This window comes from Sceloporus undulatus, chromosome 9 (assembly GCF_019175285.1).
Source record: "Sceloporus undulatus isolate JIND9_A2432 ecotype Alabama chromosome 9, SceUnd_v1.1, whole genome shotgun sequence".
Classification (NCBI taxonomy): Eukaryota; Metazoa; Chordata; class Lepidosauria; order Squamata; family Phrynosomatidae; genus Sceloporus; species Sceloporus undulatus.
Window position 1 is genome coordinate 1,059,719 of NC_056530.1, and position 14,257 is coordinate 1,073,975.

Below are 14,257 nucleotides of genomic sequence, written 5' to 3' on the forward strand. Positions count from 1 at the left end.
ATTATTATTATTATTATTATTATTATTATTATTATTATTATTATTATTATGAATGAGAAGAGGCAGACCAAGGCCTGAACGCTCACACCTAAACAAGCCAGCAAACCCCTACTGCTGTAAGTGCTGCCTTCTTCCAGCTTATGGTTGATTGAGGTTTGCAGGTGGGAGAAAGAACCATGATCTGAAAGTATCGTCGCTACATAATCTATTTCAGTTTTGCCATATATAAAGACTGTCCTTGTGGTATTTTGCATGTATCTGTTTAACAACTGCCCTTTTTTAGACATTGAAACCCTACCACAAAATCTTCACACTGGTGGAAGGGAGACCACCAGTTCTGTACAGGAACTCACCCTTTCTTTCCAGAGGGCAAAATATATTTATCTACAATTACTAACGAAAAAGCTCTAGAGCAGTGGTGCAGAACCTAACTGGAGGCAGTATATGCAAGTAAGTAACTGAGTGACCTTAAGGAAGGCATGGGCAAATTGTGGCCATCCAAATGCTGCTGGGCTCCAACTCCATGCCTCAGCATTAGCTACACTAGCTAAACAGCTGATGGGAACTGTAATCCAACATAATAAATAAATAATAATAAAACTACAATCAAAGCGGCGTACAACCTTTAAAAAATACAATATATACAATTCCCTCCTTAAAAAGGGATTAAACAATTCTATCCATTAAAATTACAGATGATAAAATCTATAAACAATAAATACAATAATAAAATAACGGTGGGCAGAATCTTAACTTATATATGTCTGTGGGGGGAGCGTTACATGGCCGGGTTCTATTCCGGGAAGGCCTGCCGGAAGAGATCCGTCTTGACAGCTTTCTTGAAGCTCTCTAGGTTGGTAATTTGATGGATCTTGTCTGGCAGGCCATTCCATAAAGTGGGAGCAATTGCGGAAAAAGTCCTCTGGGAGGTCACCATCAATCTGGTCTTTGTGGACTGTGACAAATTCCTCCCATAGGATCTGAGGGTATGGGGCGCATTATACGGAAGGAGGCGATCCCTTAAGTAGATTGAGCCCAAGCCATGGAGGGCTTTAAAGGTAATAACCAACACCTTGTACTGTGCCTGGAAATGAATAGGCAGCCTGTGGAGTGATTTCAATATTGGTGTAATATGGTCACTCCTAGTTGTTCCGGTAATCAATCTGGCTGCCATATTATGTACCAGTTGAAGTTTCCGAACTAGGCACAAGAGTAGCCCCATGTAGAGTGCATTGCAAAAATCAAGTCTTGAGGTTACCAGTGCATGTACTACAGTTTCAAGGTCACCCAGCTTCAGGAAAGGGCGCAGCTGATGTATCAGCCAGAGCTGATAACAGGCGCTCTTGACCGTTGCATTCACCTGATTTCTCATCTGAAGCAACAAGTCGAGAAGCAACCCTAAACTGTGAATACAGTCCTTTGAGGGGAGCATGAACCCCTCTAGGACTGGAGGTTGCGGCCCGATACCTGGTTTGGGGGCCCCCTACTTCCGTTTTGTCTGGATTCAGCTTGAGCTTGTTTTCCCTCATCCATTCCATTACTGCTGCAAGACATTGATTGAGGGGAGAAATGTCATCTGTCGTCATTACTGATGACCAAGACATGGAGAAGTATATTTGGGTGTCATCAGCATACTAATAACACTCCGCTCCATGTCTATGGATGATTTCTCCCAGTGGCTTCATATAGATGCTGAATAACATCGGGGACAGGATGGCGCCCTGAAACACCTCTGCCTAGAGCATGACTAAAGATATGTGTGAAACTGGCAGGAAGGATGTATGTGCTTGCTACGGAATGGACACTGCAGCAACTGGTCACAGTCCCAGTGCCAGGTCTAAGGGAAATATGAGCAAACTGGCATCCTAGATGGCTTACTGGAAAGCAAGAGTGAGCAGTGTTGTAGGAGTTGCTAAAACTATCTGAAATTTTACTCACTTGTGCACCCCTCTGAAAGAACTATCGCTGCCAGTATGGGGGGGGGGGGGGGGGGGGGGGGGGATGAGGGCAATTAAACCCAATCTGCACTGCAGACAAGTCTTAAGACTTAGGAGCCCTGGTGGCGCAGTGGTTAAATGCCTGTACTGCAGCCATTCACTCAAAACCACAAGGTTGCGAGTTCAAGACCAGCAAAAGGGCCCAAGCTTGACTCAGGCTTGCATCCTTACGAGGTCACTAAAATGAGTACCCAGACTGTTGGGGGCAAATTAGCTTACTTGCTAATTAGCTTAATTGCTGTTCACCGATATGATCTTTGGAATAGAGGTATATAAATAAAACAAATTATTATTATTATTATTATTAAGTATTTTGCAAAGGAGAAACAAGGGGAGACACACAGCAAGTTCCCACCCAGTCATCCCAAATCCTGGTTGGTGTCTTTTTCTCCTCTTAAAGTATCAGCAGAAAAACTGCCTATGATTTCCTGAGCTATAACTTGCTCTCATTTCAGAGTCAGTATTCGTCTGTGAGCCATCTTCTTAAAACATATATTTCTCGTTCTGCAGCATAGTCATATCCAAGCACATTAAAAGATTCTCCCGACAAAGTATTAGCAGCCTCAAGGGCTCTGGTCACATGTACACCCATTTGGATTCTGGTCCTACCCCCTTTTCTCTCCCTCCCCACAGCCCATACCATCTCCTCCAGTTGCCCAGTCTTGTTTAATACCATGGCAGACTGATGAAGGAAGTTCACCTAATGCCCTGCAGTGCCCCACCCCATCTGTTACTGGAAATATTTTTAGGTGGCTGCTGGCCCTGCCTTGCTCAAGACACAGCTGTTCTGTGCCTCTACATAACTCAACGAATGCATAACTGTTCACTGGAAGCATTCCTTGGGCCAGTATTCACCTACTGCTCTCTAGAACCTGCATGACTTTACATGTAATTTGGCTGAGAAACAGAATCTATCCAGACTGGATTCTTGAAAATTTTACTTCCTAGACAGTGAGAGATGAGAGAAGGGGAGAAACTGAACCACTGGACCATCCAGGAATCTGCTTCAAGAAGCAGAATGTCTTATCCAGAACTTTCTCTTGCCCTGAAGCACTGTGCATCCTGATAAGAGTCAGTAACTGGGGTGCATCCAAGGCTTGGTTCATGTCTCAATATGACTGTTAACCTTTGGTTTTTTTTCTACAAAGTCCATGCTACACTGCAAATGCCTCAAGAATGGAAAGGAACTGGTTGCTGACATTTCCACAGAACAGAAACATTTTTGCTACTTGCCCATTCCTAACATTTCCACCAATCTCAATATCTGTCTGTCACCTATCCATACCTACAGACAAGGGAAAGAGCAAATTGCACTAATCAACACAGTCAATGGTAAGGGATGATAGGAGCTGTAGTTCAGCAGCAGTCTCCTTCACCATGTATCAAGTCTAAGAATTTGGCTGTCTTTTCAACATATGCCATCCTCTTTCCACAAGGTAATGGCCCTCAATTAAACTGTACATCAGAGAACTCTCAAGTACAGCATCCACAATTTATAAAGGAGTTTGTTGCCATTTTATTAGTGAAGAAGGCAAATACTGTCTACCATCTGATTCACTGGAATTTGCCTTAAAGAAAAACAAGTGCTGGAAGCCATTTCTCATATCAGTAGTGGGCCACACTGTCATATTTTCTACCAAAAATGCAATATGGAAGCATCTAGAAGTTACTGTGGGATTTTGGGGTACTCTAGAGCTGGTTTTGATAGTTTGAGGGCCAGGGAGTTATAGGCATTTTGGTCTATTTGAAAGTTTGGTTTGTCTTTTGGATTATTTTCTCTTCTGAATAAAAATATATCATTTGAATAAAAATATAACTAGCTTCTGGCGTTTCCAGAATCCAGCCTGAAATCTAGTAGGGTATAATCCACAAGCACCCATTTACGTAAAGAAATGTAACAAGCAAACTAGACGGTCAGAGTTACAACAAGCAGCAATTATCATCTGTGGCCAAAACTGATAATGGAAGAGGCAGCATACCTAAGGATTCAGATGAATCCAGAAAGATTAGTCAACATTACTGCTTGCAGGGCATCCTTCTCTGAACTTACCTACACAGTTGTCACAGACACTGCAGTGGGAAGTCCTAGGAGGACGGAACATTTTGCATGTATAGCAGTATTTCAACTTCACCATATATTTGTTTATAACAACTTCCATGGTGCGAGCTGGTGGCCGATAAGTGGAGGTGCCCATGTTGTCTGCAAAGAAAAAACAACAACAACCGTATATTAGATTCAGCTCAGATATAATTAAAGGGTAGAGTGGATTCTGGCATCTTCTTGTTGAGTCCTCTGCCCAAAATCAGGATGCACAACCCATCATCCACATCACACACTTTTGAAGTTATTGCATGACACCTATTCACCATGCCACAGGCAAGAAATACATTTTTGTAGTGCTTCTTTAAGTGTCCAATTTTTAAAACTATGTTACTCCTCTTGTCTGATGAATATTAGTCATACTGAACTGAAATACAGTTGGAACAGGATAAGTTCAAACAATTTATCTGCATCCATAAGATTCACCTTCGTTTAAGTGAAAGTCTTCCTGAATTAGATTTTTAAGAAGCTTAAGGGGAAAAAATGGGTGCGTGTGTCAGTTGTCCTAAAAACAGAAAGGACAGCTTCCACATTCTGACCTTTTTTCATCACATTTGCTGATGCCATTAAACAGGCAGCCTGTGCGTGCTGCCTCTAGACCATGCTGTGTCCAGTCTTTATGCCCTGCAGTGCTGTCAGACATGCATCATGCTGCATGAAAAAGTTTTTAGTGTTTTGGAGATGTTCTGTAATTCAGAGGTATGTATCAAGTAGATTACAGACCTGCAGGCCAATCTTCAGTGCATCAGCTCGTATCTACTGGTTACTGGGATTTACCTTTTGCAAAGGACACTGAATTAGGCAGGCCATGATCTTATTCGTCTGATACCCTTAAGCAAGTATTGAACTTAGACATTTGAAGTCATCTTGGCATCTGGACCCCAGCCATCCACTCGAAAGCACCAGTTACCAATTTGACTCTAACTTTGAAGCTGCATAGGTAGGTGGGGACACTCCCAGAAACTCCATGGCAATCCCCTACCTCACACTCAGCTCCAGGACTGGAGAAAAAGCTGGGGGTTGTCTGGACAAAAACTGCTGAGCTAGTAAGGCCAGAGGGAAAAAGGAGGCGGCTTTTCCTTCCTTGCTGCTCTATGGAAGAACTCCTCTGTCAAGAAGCAGTCAAAGTTGACATACTTTCAGCCAGTCTTTCTTGCAGGAAAGAAAGTGTTGGTGGTGGAATCCTGTACTATTTTTTGATGAAATCATGTTGCACCCACCCAATGGGTGAAGTGGATGAGAAGGGAAGTTTCCTTAGCCACTAAGCATCAGTCAAGCAAGAAAATAAGAAATGTGAACGCAATGGCCACAAGTTCTTGTGTAGAACCAAGACTATCCAAAAACTGTGGATCACTCAAAATTGTATATACACAAAAGATCATTAAAAACAATTAGTTGCATCTCAACTAAAAAGAAATCCTAAATAAAGGGATTGTTTCTCTGTGAATGTAACATACATTGTTAGCTTAAAAGAATTCAAGTTAAAAAAACAAACAGCAACAGTGGTGTTATAGACCTCTAAAGGGCCTGATATGCCCACCCCACCATTTTTTAAAATAAACAGTCCTGATTTAAATACTCTCTTTATGTAATTGCTATTTCCAAAATTAAGCTATCATACAATATAAATCTTGCCTATTTCCCTCTGTGCTAAGCCTTCCTCTGCCACATCCAAGCACCTCCAGCTAGCATCAACCAATCTGGCGAGTACCAGCTAAATTGAAAGAAGCAACTGAACACAGCCTTCAGCCATTTCCCCTCCTGATCCTATTGCACAATAATTCTTAATGAGGCAGAAAAATTATTTTATTTAGACATTTCTCAGATGCATTTTCTGCCATACAAAGCACCCAAAGTGACTTACAGGTTAAATGTATGCACAGAAAATCCAATTAACACAGATTAACACATCAAATACAGAACATAAAACTAAAGCCAGAAGCAAACCCAGGCTATTTGGCTATAAACAACAGTGCATTTAAAAATCATTTCATCATATTGTTCCCCTCACAGCAAAGACATAGGAAGGCACATGTAAGATGCTTATCTGCCCAGTCCAATGTGTAGATGGGATTACTGGTTGCTGAGCAAGTTAACATAAGCATTTATCTTTGGGGGAGGGCATAACCGCTTGTTTTCAGTTTCTTTATTTTACAGTGGCTGAACGACTGATTGTTTGTACAGAATTTTGGTAGTAATCTTGAATGTCATTTGGCAGAAAGGCTTCAAACTTATCAGATATAAATAAATAAAGCATTATTTCCCCCCACTTGATAACATTGCACTGGACTACTGATCATAAAGTCACTATGAGACAATAAAATAAAAAGTGACATATGCTGTAGCAATGCAAACCACGAGAAAAAGAACCTTGTGATAGAATAGAGGAAACAGAACTATGTCATCCATCTGAGTCATCTGGGAGACTGATGATAGTACCTGTGAAAACAGGGTATCATCAGAAAGTAAGGCACTTGCAATCCTGCTCCTTTGAGAAGAACACACTTTTTTCTTTGCTGGTGGTGGGGGAGAAGAAATACTTTAAGATCCAGCTTGCTTGTTGTTGTATGTCTTCAAGTCATTTCTGACTTATGGCGACACTAAGACAAAGCTGTCACAGGATTTTCTTGGCAAAATTTGTTTGGGAAGGGCTAAGAGAGTGTGACTTACCTATGTTCACCCAGTGGGGTTTCCAACACTCAAATCACTACCCCACACTGGCTCTAATGTGATGGAATTCAGGCTCCGTTGTCTAGCTCAGAACTTGGAAAGGTGACCATAAGTCTTTCCATTATGTTTACTGTTCATTATGTTTACTTCTTGGGGGTTGGACTGGATGGCCCTTGTGGTCTCTTCCAACTCTATGATCCTATGATTCTTCATCAAGAGAGCATTAATAGGATGGGCAAGAGACTTTGGACCAAATAGGACAGGATCAAAATTCAAAATGACCTGTTTTGTTAGCTGGGCCAAAGCTAACAAAATGAAATTCAACACAGAGAAATGTAAGGTACTGAACTTAGGGCAGAAAAATAAAATGCACAGATATAGGATGGGGGACACCTGGCTGAATGAAACTACATGTGAAAGGGATCTTGGAGTCCAAGTAGACCACAAGTTGAACATGAGTCAACAATGCGATGTGGCAGCTAAAAAGGCCAATGCAATTTTAGACTGCATCAATAAAAGTATAGTGTCTAGATCAAGGGAAGTAATAGTTCCACTGTATTCTGCTTTGGTCAGGCCCCACCTGGAATATTGTGTCCAGTTGTGGGCATCACAATTCAAAAAGGACATTGAGAAACTGAAGCATGTCCAAAGGAGGGTGACTAAAATGGTGAAGGGTCTGGAAACCATGTCCTATGAGGAACGACTTAGGGAGCTGGGGATGTTTAGCCTGGAGAAAAGAAGATTAAGAGGTGATATGATAGCCCTGTTTAAATATTTGAAGGGTTGTCACATTGAGGAGGGAACAAGCTTGTTTTCTGCTGCTCCAGAGAACAGGACCAGGAACAATGGATGCAACTCCAGAAAAAGAGATTCTACCTCAACATTAGGAGGAACTTCCTGATGTTAAGGGCTGTTCGACAGTGGAACAAACTCTCTCAGAGTGTAGTGGAGTCTCCTTCTTTGGAGGTCTTTAAGCAGAGGCTGGATGGCCATCTGTCAGGGATGCTTTGATATGGATTTCCTGCAGGCAGGGGGTTGGACTGGATGGCCCTGGCGGTCTCTTCCAACTCTACGATTCTATGATTCTATGATTCTATGAAATAAAAAAATCAAGCCACTGTCCTTAGCTACAGGGCTTCTGTTGTCTGGACATCCTCTTTTCTTCCCCATTCTGCTATAGCATGGGGCATTCTGGCTCCAAAACACAGAAAACAGGAGAAGGAGAAGCAATATCACAAGGGATAAGCCTACTACTCAGAGTCAAAGTGAGTTTTGCACTAAAGAAGGCTTAAAGTCCTAACTTTGGAAACATTACTGTTATTGGATGACAGCTCCCAGAATCCCTCTGCCAGCATGGACACCTGTGGGATTCTAGAGTTACTGTCCAAAAAAGGTAACATTTCTAAGCTCTGCTAATTTCATATGGCCCTTGATCTTTGCTCATACAGATATGGTGAGCTCAGTAGGAAGGAAGGGAAGTGGGCCAAAGTTGCAAGTGACCAATTCAGACAGATGACAAGAGTCATCTGCCAATGCCCCAATAGACTGATGGGTGGGAAGAGAAGAAAACGGTGGCCATAATCATTTTTGGGTCTGGGCCCACTGACCAGCAGCTATATTATTGTGTTATACAGTATTGTGTAAATTGCTGTGATCTCTAAGGAATAGCGGTCTAGAAAATAAACATTCAAACATTCACCCTTCACAAAGAAAACATATGTAGTCCTTGAAAACAGGGAAAAAGTTCCTCACCTCTGGCTTCAGGTATCCAAGACCCCCAAGTCAACATTTGGCAAACCTACTGCCCTGTGTCCCCTGCCAGAATGCTTCAGACTCAGGAAATGAAGTTGCCTGCATTAGGATGCTGGATACCATCAGATCACAAACAGCATCTGTAAACATTTTGCATAAGTAAAAATATGACAAGAAGCACTCACCAATCCATTTCTCCAGATCTGCAGCTTCGCTGGGGGTGGCTCTGGGCAGGATACCAGGGTCTCTGAAGCTGGTCTGCAGCAGAGAGCTGATGACAAAAAAGAACAGGATGCCAGCAATGATAGGAATGGCCAAGGTCAGATTACGAGCCAGGAAGGGACAGCTGAAATGAAAACAATACAGTTTTAAAGTAGGGCCTTAACTCACTGTACCAGCTTTTCACCCAAGTGGGTTTCTCTTACTGCACGCATTAGTCTCTAAAATCCACAGAGTAGATCATTTAGTTCAAAGTAATAAAGTCCATGATGAACAGTAGTGGCTATCTTACGTGGACATGATAATTTGCAACACAACATGGACTCACAGCGTATTCCTCAACTACATCCTTCCTGCCTCTTTAGATATCTTACAAATTCTGCAGTAAGTCTGTGCTTCCTAGAGCACTTCTTTCCTCAATGTTCTTTTTCATCAGCAAGCAAAAGCTAGTTCTACATCCCACAATTCCATTTCTGAGGTCAGTTCAGCCACATGACCTGCCAGGATTATTAAAACCGATTTCCCCCCTATTGATGTCTTAAAAAAAAAAAAAGGGGTGTAGTCCCTTAAAAAGTTAAACTTTTAAAATATGATTTGTCAATGACAGTAGAATCATAGAATCGTAGAATTGGAAGAGACTGCAAGGGCCATCCAGTCCAACCTCCTGCCATGCAGAAACTCCAAATCAAAGCATCCCCGACAGATGGCCATCCAGCCTCTGTTTAAAGACCTCCAAGGAGGGAGATTCCACTACACTCCGAGGGAGTGTGTTCCACTGTCGGAACATTGGTCACTTCTCTCCAGGATGAAAAGGAGCCATTGTTGAGCACCCTTTGGCTTCGGTCAGTCAACCAGTTACAAATCCATGTAACAGTTGCCTTGTCTAGCCCACATTTTACACGCTTGTTTGCAAGAATGTCATGGGGAACTTTGTCAAAGTATTGATCGATGAACCCCAATGATTCTATTTTTTAAAAGGTAAACCATGAGATACAGTTACTTGTCAAAGGCTATGGCTTGGCAAACCCAAAGCAATATACAGTAGTCTGACCACACTGGATCAGCAATCGCTTTGTGCTGGAAAACATAGATTAGGGGGGAATAAACCTTTAATGCCCTATAGCAGTATCTGTTCTTGTTGAAGCACAGCACTTTCTCCTATGTTCTTCTACTCAAGATAAAACCATATATTCAGCAATTGATAAATATGTCTCCATCAACCACTCAGACCTACATTCTGGTGCACCAAAGCCATTGGGTAGATTGCTGATAATGTTGTCTTGATGTAAGCCAGATCAAAGCAGAACCTTTTTAAAAGCAGTGGAACACCATCTGAATCCAGAATTGTCAGTATTATTTAAATTCTTATTTGGGGCTCAGTACCAAGAGACAAGGTATATTTCCCAATGTCATCAGAGGACAAGGAGAGTTAAGAGTACAGAACCTGAACATACAAAGTCTTGAGTTGTCAAGGGTAACCATCGTATTCTTTTCGAGAGGAGAAAGGGTGGGTGGTTGATTTGAGTTGTGAAGTGGGAGTAAGCTGTGCGTCATGAGGGAATTCAATACTATTTCTGTTCTGTTCTTTTCGTGAAAGAACAGATTTGCAAAGGATGGGATCATTTGCCAGAAAGAACTGAAAGGCTATAGGGAGCTAGGGTATGATCACCAAGTGATGGCAGCAGGGTTGATCATGAAAAAATGGCCTTGCCTGGTCCTGTGATGTTAACAGAAGCATGGATCGCAGAAACCAGTACATGACGTTACGCCCAGCTGGGAAACACTTCATGTATAAGCCGAGGGCATGTTTTGGGGTCAAAATTATGGATTTTGATATGACCCGTGGATAAGTTGAGGGTAAAATCTAGGGACATGTAACAAAGGATCTAAAGGATAATGCAAAATAAAACAAGACCAAAGAACTTACAAAATTCTACATATATACAGTACCTATATTGACCAGCGGATAAGTCGACTCAGGTTTTTTGGGTCAATTTTTTGACTAAAATTTCAAGACTTATACAAGAGTATATACAGTATCTCTGCTTCCTAAAACTGACACATCAAGCCACTGTTCAAGACACAGTTTGGTTTAAAAGCTGGAAACTCTAGAAATGGGAGGGGAAAGTCAAAGCAGCCTTTATTCCTTCCTGAAATGTTTATTATATGCTGGAGAGATGATGATAAACTATGTTTACATTTAGGTACCACCTCTGAGTATTCCTTGCATAAGAAAACCCAATGAAATTCATAGGGTCACTATAAGAGGCAGCCTGAGGGCACATACACACGGTACAATCTCTATTGATGTCCACAGAATTTATTCTCAAGTAGTTACCTAAGTCTGTCTATAAGGACACCCAGGACAGTTTCAAACACTAACATAAACTTATCCTAAAGTTTTTAGTGTTTTTTAATTAAAAAACCTCAATTCTAATATATTTAAATAGATTCATTGTCAATAATCTTTGGATCCAAACATATCTTTGGAAGGCAACTAGTTCCTGTTTCTTCCCACTTTGCTAAGAACAGCACAAGGCAGCAGACAACACAAAACTCTTGCTGCCCAAGAATTTGTCCTTGCAGGTAGGGCAATGAATTGGGGGAATTTCTTTAAAGAATGACTATAGTGTGTGTGTGTGTGTGTGCCACATAACAAGTCATTCTTTCTTTCAAACTTTTGTACCAACTTTTGATCTAACTCTCAATCATGGGGAAGGTGCAGAGTTCCAGAACTGAACTAAAAGGGTTATCATGTCAGCACAAGGAACAGCATTAACAAGTCATCTAAAGAAAAACCAGCTTCTAGAAACATGAACTCAAGAGTGAATGAATTCAGGTGTGTACATGTGAATGACTACCAGCAAATTATACACATCCAAGTTGCTGAAGGAGCCAGTTCACATACAAAGCAAGAGAAAGCATGCACTTTGTATGTCAGTGGTGGTGAGGTATAGGATGTACACAGTGAGACATACACTGCAATCATGCTGATGTCTATATCTACCAATAATGCAACTCACATAAGCTAACTGAACATCTGACAGATGTCTGGCTTACTGATTTCTACTGGAATTCAAAGATATAGCCATGTTAGTCTGTAGAATCAGTATGCGGAGAGATCTTGTAGCACCTTTGAGACTCACTAAAAGAAAGAGGTTGGCAGCATGACTTTTCCTAGACTTCAGTCTATGTCCTCAGATGCATTTAGTGGAGTGATTTCTACTAGTAAAGACAGGGGCCTAAATCCAGTTATAAATCTCCATAAGAATAAACCCACTGAATTAGAGGGAACTAGGCAAGCCAATACACAATTAAGTTCTATTAATTCAATGGTCTACCAATAGGGACTAACAGTTGCAGTCATGTCAAAGGTGATATCTCTATTCACCTAGCCTGAAGCTGCAGGCACTTCCTGTCAAAAACATGGGAGACAATGAACTCTTAGGCCTGACTACTAAAAAGGCAAGATTAAATCACCAGCAAAGACAGGACAAGCAGGGCACACAAACAGAGGCTTTAGACAAAATTAGCACTCTGGGGGAAAATAGCCGTTTATATAAGGGAAATGCAAAAACACTGTCTCTCCCCCACTCTGCTAAAGGATTTTACTATTATAAGCACTGATAATCACACAGACTCCCAACACATATACGGAAGCTGCCCAAATACTTCCCGAAACCCACTCATGAGAGGATTAAAGGCATCTGATGCATCTCCCAAGTTCGGTTGTGAAGCCACACCAGATCAACACCAATATCATCTGTTACAGCTGTCCCCATGATTTTTCCTTTGTGCAAGGACAGAAGGACATGCAATAAGCCCTTCGTGTTCATCCCTGAATCCTCCATCACTCTTCTTTCTCCAAAGAAGCGCTAATCCCACTAGGCAGCTGCAGCCCACCAGTCAAAGAGGGGGTCTGTAATGAAAGATGTGACCCTTTGCTGCAGCCCTAAAAGGAGAATTAGCACCTTTAAAATACACACACACAGAGAAAGCGCAACACAAAGCACCACAATGTGATGCTGGAATGCACAAGTTTTTCTCCCATCTCTCACTAAAAGCATCTAGTGGGGAAAAGTCGAACAGGGGGCTTAAAAGCATGTTAGAGAAAGATTAAAGCCTGCTTTCTCACGATATGGCAGTCACAGAGAGGCTGCTGGCAAATGCTTTTGCATGGCAGCTGAGCAGTCTGAACTGTCCTTACACTGCTGTAAGGACACAGGGGAAAAGCCATGCATGGCAGACAGGGGAAATATATTGGTAGGTTGCTTGTGAGAGGTAGCATTTTGTTACTGTAATTCTCAGTCTTTCTTTAAAACATCCGAATAACGTTTCTGTTGTCCCAGACTATTTGCTGGCAATTCCAGTTTTGGTCCCATCCTCAAGTTGTTGTGATATCAGAACAATATCTGTCTTTATTTAACAAAAAACATTGTAGATACAGTGCTGTAAAAGTGTACTAGCAAAACAACACATTTGCATGTTAACTCCTAGGAAAAACTAAGAGAGAAGATTTGCTCTTCAAATCATAAGGCCACCCAAGGAAACTACATCCAGAAAGAAAGAAAGAAAGAAAGAAAGAAAGAAAGAAAGAAACCTTTGGAAAAGCTCTGTACATTTCTAGTATATCCTGCTGCCCTTGAAGTGAAAGTATCAAAGTATCAATAGCACCTATCTAAGAAAATACTCCAAGTGGTCCCAAAAAATAATAGAATGAGTGGATGTGGTGACAACAACTAGAAAAACCCAAGGAAACACATTAAGGGAACAGATGCTTCTTTAGCCCAATCTGAAAGAACCCCAGATACAGCCCAGTGCATCCTGAACAACTCACTATAAAGAGCAATGGAGGAAGTTCATCCAGTTTTACAGGTGACTACTATTTCTTGAGAGCCAGTGCAGTATATTGTTTTGAGAGTCAGTGTACAACCCTGGAGACCAGGGTTCGATTTCCTCATTGGAAATGATCTGAAGGCATAGAACAACAGTTGAAGGTGAAGGTGAAGAGACCCAAAGCAAAGCATGAATCACACACACACACAACTCTTGTTTATCCTTACTTAGTTGAATGCCCCTGAACATGCAGGTTGCATTTAGCTGTTATGATCATCTAACAGCAGCCCCAACCTTACAATCACAAACACAAAGTGGCTTGGTGATGCCAAGGCAGGCTGTGGTCCTACTGCCAAGGCAAAAAAGAAACAAGCACACAATGCAGTGGACAGAGTACTGGATTAAAGGGGAGACCAAGACTGCATCTGCACTACAGAAATAATGCAGTTTGACACTGCTTTAACTGCTAAGGCTCAATGCTATGGATTTCTGGTATCTGTTGTTTGTGAGATCCTCAGCCTTCTGTCAAAAAGCTCTGGTGCCACAACAAACTACAAATCCCAGGACTCCACAGCATTGAGCCTTGGCAATTAAAACGGTGTCAAACTGCATTATTTCTGTAGTGTGGACGCAGATTACAAGCCCCAATTTACCATGATGCTCACTGGATGGCTTTAATCCA

General features: G+C 41.6%; 1 protein-coding gene across 6 annotated transcripts in view; it reads right to left on the bottom strand.

Moving 5' to 3' along the window:
- ZDHHC18 (zinc finger DHHC-type palmitoyltransferase 18) overlaps window positions 1–14,257 on the bottom strand; it is a 45,227-nt gene that overhangs the window by 25,953 nt on the left and 5,017 nt on the right. For 5 of the 6 annotated variants that reach the window (XM_042439293.1, XM_042439288.1, XM_042439292.1 and 2 more), the window contains exons 2-3: window positions 8,706–8,866; window positions 4,048–4,197 (exon numbers count right to left, since the gene is read on the bottom strand). In XM_042439293.1, coding sequence (XP_042295227.1) covers window positions 4,048–4,197; window positions 8,706–8,866 — 311 coding nt within the window. The remainder of the gene's footprint in view (window positions 1–4,047; window positions 4,198–8,705; window positions 8,867–14,257) is intronic. The other variant, XM_042439291.1, reaches the window with a different exon arrangement.